Here is a 5,332-nt window from a genome sequence, read left to right on the forward strand (position 1 = left end):
ATTTTTATAGAAATAAGCTTTTTAATTTAGAGAAATATGTAGAAAATATTAGAAGATGAGAGAATAAGGATGGATTTCATCAATAAATGAAAGCATTTTATACAAATTCTTAATTGCTATATGATCTCTGACATTGAGTTTTTGCTAAACAGGCTTGAAGACTTCTGTGTAATTAAGAAATCATAAACTAAGTTTATGTTTGACTTTTCCTCTTAAGGTACTTTGTTTCGGACATGATAAAGCACATTCCTCTGTGGTCTGAACAAAACAACATAGCACTTGGGCAGAAAGATACAACCTAGGAGGCCTGCACTGGAAGCTAAGATGGAAAAGACTTCCACGGCCACCATGAGTTTCCCCTTGGTGCTGTGGTAGACAGGGAGGAAGGTGACCCACACACTGAAGAACACCAACATGCTGAAAGTGATGAACTTGGCTTCATTGAATGTGTCAGGCAGGTTCCTGGACAGGTAAGCCATAGTGTAGCTCCCAAGTGCCATGGAGCATAGGTATGCCTGGACAGAATGGAAGGCAAGAGTGGAGCCCTTGTTGCATAGAATAATTATGTGGCCATGTTCAGTGTAAGCATCTGAGTCAATAAAGGGAGGAGAGGTGCTCACCCAAATTCCACAGAGCACAAGCTGAATAAAAGTGCAAACAGGAATGATGAAGTTAGGAGCCCTTGATTTCATTATCCACCTTATCAATCTCCCTGGAAATGTGATCTTGAAAGCCAGAACCACAGTAATAGTTTTGGCCAAGACTGTAGAGAGAGCCACTGTGAACAGGACTCCAAATGAGCTCTGCTGCAGGATACAGGTTGCTGTGTTGGGATGGCCAATGAATAGCAATGGACAGAGAAAACAGAAGATCAGAGTGATGAGCAGGATGTAAGTGAGAACCTGATTGTTGGCCTTGACAATGGGAGTGTGGTGATACTTGACAAAGATCCCCAAAACACCAGCTGTAAATGCAAAGAAGCCCAGGGACAAGCAGATGAGTGCCTTCCCCAAAGGGTCTTCATAGGACAGAAAAGTCTCTGCTTTCCGGAGGCAGTGGATCTTCTCTGTGTTTGCATAATGACTTTCTGGACACCTCACACAATGGTCCATATCTATTCAGGAATTAAAGTTATTGTGAGTCTCTGTTCAGGTTCACCTTTTATCTCAAGCCACTTCCCAGCACCAGCTTTCTAAGGTATTTGCCCACATTTCCTGTGTTGTTCAAGACTCAAGTAAATCAGTCCTCTATAGTGAAAATTCCCAAATGCTTCTAATCAATCATCCCAGGATGATACTGCTTATCATAACAAGTCTACCTTTTATATTGTTATACTTAAATATATTTCATTTAAGTGATAAAAAGCATTTTTATTTATTTATAAAGTCATGTTATTAAATTAAATTACATAAACCTAACTTGATCACTGGATCACTGAAATTTCTGTCTCGTAATGTTGTTCTCAGCCATCAGACTTAAATTAGCAACTTCCCATATGTTTATTGCATACTCCCATGTGTTCATTCTCTGACAGTGCTTGTGGAATGAGAATTATTAGATTCTTGAAACCTGAAAAAACTTTCTGTGTCAATCTGTTTTAATCACTTCTAGAGAGAAAAGATCTATTAAAAAATAGATATAAAACTGTAGTTTAGTCTTAGTTGGTCATGGAATAATTTTTTGAGACTTTATCATGTATATATTGTGGGTTTCATCTTAAATTCAAAAGATATAAATATCACTATATTTACTACATATTTACATTAAGAATATTCCTATTTGATATTTTTTTGGTTGTGTGAGACAGGGTTTCTCTGTGTAGCTTTGGAGCCTGTCATGGAACTCACTGTGTAGCCAGGCTGGCCTCAAACACATAGGCTGCCTCTGCTCCTGAGTGCTGGGATTTTAAAGGCGTGCACCACCATTGCCTGGCTCCTCGTATTTCTATTTAAAATGTTCAATATTTTTGCAATGTGGATTTTGCAATTGATTAAAGTCTATTGAATTCATTATTTTCTATTACCTCAATACTTTTATTCTATTATCATTGAATTTGATATGCACATCTTCAGATGTGCCTTCCTTCTACCCTCTCACTCTTAAGGTACTCTGCTTATCTATATCCTATGTGCTGACATCTATCCATTTTAACTGAGCATGAATGCTTTATTTTTTTAAAGATTTATGTATTTATTTTGTATGCAGCATGTATGACTACAGACCAGAAGAGGGCACCAGATCTCATTACAGATGGTTGTGAGCCACCATGTGGTTGCTGAGAATTGAACTCAGGACCTCTGGAAGAGCAGTCAGTGCTCTTAAACTCTGAGCCATCTCTCCAGCCCTGCATGAATGCTTTATAAGCATAATCATATGTCTTCTTTAGTAAATGCACAGGGTATATAAATCATGACAAATTTTTTTTTTTTTTTTTGGTTTTTTCGAGACAGGGTTTTCTGTGTAGCTTTGCGCCTTTCCTGGAGCTCACTTGGTAGCCAGGCTGGCTCGAACTCCACAGAGATCACTGGCTCTGCTCCGAGTGCTGGGATTAAAGGCGTGCACCACCACTGCCGGCCATGACAAATATTTTTAAGAATTTAAAATAATTTATTAAAAGATAGATTTGCTCATTAGTATAGGTTTTAAAATTCAGGATTCATTGTTTGAAATATTTAGCACTTACATTTTAGTACTTTTCCTTTCTTACTAAAAAGTGTCTCTTTAAACTGCAGACATGCAGTACTTGATATTGATGTTTCTAGTTTCTTCCAATGAATATAACTAACATGTGCATGAAAAACTGTGGCTCCAATGTACACAAAGCTGTTTGCACATTAAGTTTTTGAAGGGACTGTACAGTCAGTCTCAATATGCTTAATTTAAAATTAGGCAAAATAAAGTCACCAAAAATGTTGAATTTTTTAAACTTCATGAATTAATATTAAAACATCTAGTGTTCAGGAAAACCATTATGTCATTCAAAGAATTCCAGCTATTATACAAATCAACTCATTTGATATAAATGATAAAGTTGAGGAATCCCCTTTATGTTTCTCTCCATAGTAAATATTGTGAGTATATGTCCTCATATATTCACTGCTATCAATTGTCTCATGCCTGTTTTATGTTTCTTGGATATATTTTGACATAAGGATTCTCTACTATATCCACCGTTGCCTGGAAAAGACAGTCCTTCATATTCAGTGTCCTGACTTGTTCTAAGAACAAAGGTGTGTATCTATGCCTGTTTATTCACAACACTATCATTAACAAAAGTGTTTATGAGCCATTTCACCTAGTTTCACAAGATATTAGCAGCATACCTGTTCCTCTTAAGGAGGATCTGGGTTCAATTGAAAGCACTTACAGGGTGGTTCATTTTACATGTGACGCAACCTACAGATGATCTGATGCCACATTTAACATTGAGTTGCACCAAGCAGGTACATGGTACACATACATGAAGCAGGCAATACATTCACAGATAAAACAAAATGAAGGATTATAAAATAAAACACTTTCAAATATGTCCATGTGAAATTAAATACAATCTTTCTAACACTTCTCATGAACCTAGAACCATGACTGAAATTATGCAACTAAAGGCTATAAGGATCCAACCCTTTAAGATGGCTAACTATGAGATAAATATGATTTGAAAGACAAGAAAAGTCAGTTATTTGTAAAGTTTGTGAATGTGCATACACATGCAGGCATGCACTCATGTGTGTGTGTGTGTGTGTGTGTGTCTGTGTGTGTGTCTGTGTGTGTGTGTGTGTGTCTGTGTGTGTGTGCTAAATGACATGGTGAAGTAAAGCAGACTACTCTAGGATTGGTAACGTTGTTCTCTGAAAGCAACAATGGCTGTAGAGGATGAACAACATACATCAATATGAGTTTCAATGGCCTGAGCATCAATTAAAATGAGATAAAATGACCCAAAATATTTATTCTAACTGAAGAAGAAGGGGACTTATCTCAATGTTTCTTCACAGAACTTTTCAATCTTCTTAGACTTTGCAGAAGATTGTTTAGAGGTGAGAAATTCCCCAGTGAGTCTGACACTTACCTGTCTCATTGGAAATCTTATTAGCTGGACAAGGAGTGCAATCATAGCAGCAGACAGTCTCGCCCTCCTGGGGAGATTTTCTGAATCCTGGAACACAGCTCTCACTGCACACAGAGCAAGGAACCTAGAAAGTAAATATAGAAGTGAAAATACTCAGGAGTGTACTGCTTTAAAACAATAAAACTGTTGTTTTTCCATATTGAACAATGAGATAGAAAGTTTTATATTTATTATTTATAGGTTGCAGATTATTTTTTGTTGCATTGCTTATCATTTCAATGTAGTATACCCTATAAAGTTCAATTTGTTTCAACAATGATCCAAAGACAACAGAAATCTGAAGGACTGTGAAAATACAAATGGTAGGAAAATATAAGACGTTGGTTTACTGAGTACATATCATAGTGGGCAACTGTAATATCACACTGATCCTATTCTGTACTTCCTCACAGCTGGAGTGAGCAACTTTGTTTCCCAATGGTGTTGCTTAATTTACATTTTTCAACTTGCAGGATTCAGAATTATCATATAAACTAATCTTTGTGACTTTCTATGCAAGATGATCTGTTACGGCACTAGAAGTGGGAAGTTATATTCTATAATTATGTAGCGAAATTTCATTTCTGTCTTAGCTGTTGCTAAGGACTGAAAGAAAAGCAAAAAGGGAGTTGAAGAGCAGTGTTCACTTCTATCTACTTCCTGACTGAAGATACAACGTGAATCACATTCTCAGGCTCTTGCCAACATGATTGCCTGAATTATTATCGAGTGCTCACCCCAAATGTGATACAAGTAAAATCTATGTTCTTAAGGTATGTTGTGATGCATAGAGAAACTGCTTTCTTTCCAGCAGCAAGACAAGTAATTAACCAATGCATATGTGCCCTCCATGCTACTGTGCATTGCCAGTGCCTGAAATCAAAATAGCCGTGCACTGATATTCCTAATCTGGCAGCTTAATTAATGCTTTTGTCAGTTGGTTTCAGTGCAGGGATTAAATCTTAATAAATAGACACTATATTTATAACTGCAAATTAGTGCCCATACAATAAATAGGAAAATAAACAATTCCATTACTCAGAATAAGGCAACAGAATCTTCCTCATATGACATTTTTTGTACATTGAAGGGCACTGAGTAAGGAAACAACAATCATTACATCCACAAACAAATGTTTATTGACATAGAGATCAAAGCAATGAGATAAGATCCAGGCACCTCTGTAAATACTGTAGCCCATTGTATCATATGGTCAGACAAAAC

General features: G+C 36.7%; 1 protein-coding gene across 1 annotated transcript in view; it reads right to left on the reverse strand.

The window, feature by feature from the left end:
- Positions 1–212: 212 nt before the first annotated feature.
- The window catches only part of LOC114707550 (vomeronasal type-2 receptor 116-like), a 48,783-nt gene continuing 43,663 nt past the window's right edge, over positions 213–5,332 (reverse strand). Inside the window, exons 6-7 of the mRNA XM_037198541.1 lie at positions 4,070–4,193; positions 213–1,114 (exon numbers count right to left, since the gene is read on the reverse strand). Of these exons, the coding sequence (XP_037054436.1) occupies positions 213–1,114; positions 4,070–4,193 (1,026 nt within the window). The remainder of the gene's footprint in view (positions 1,115–4,069; positions 4,194–5,332) is intronic.

The sequence above is a fragment of the Peromyscus leucopus genome, chromosome 23, assembly GCF_004664715.2.
Source record: "Peromyscus leucopus breed LL Stock chromosome 23, UCI_PerLeu_2.1, whole genome shotgun sequence".
NCBI lineage: Eukaryota > Metazoa > Chordata > Mammalia > Rodentia > Cricetidae > Peromyscus > Peromyscus leucopus.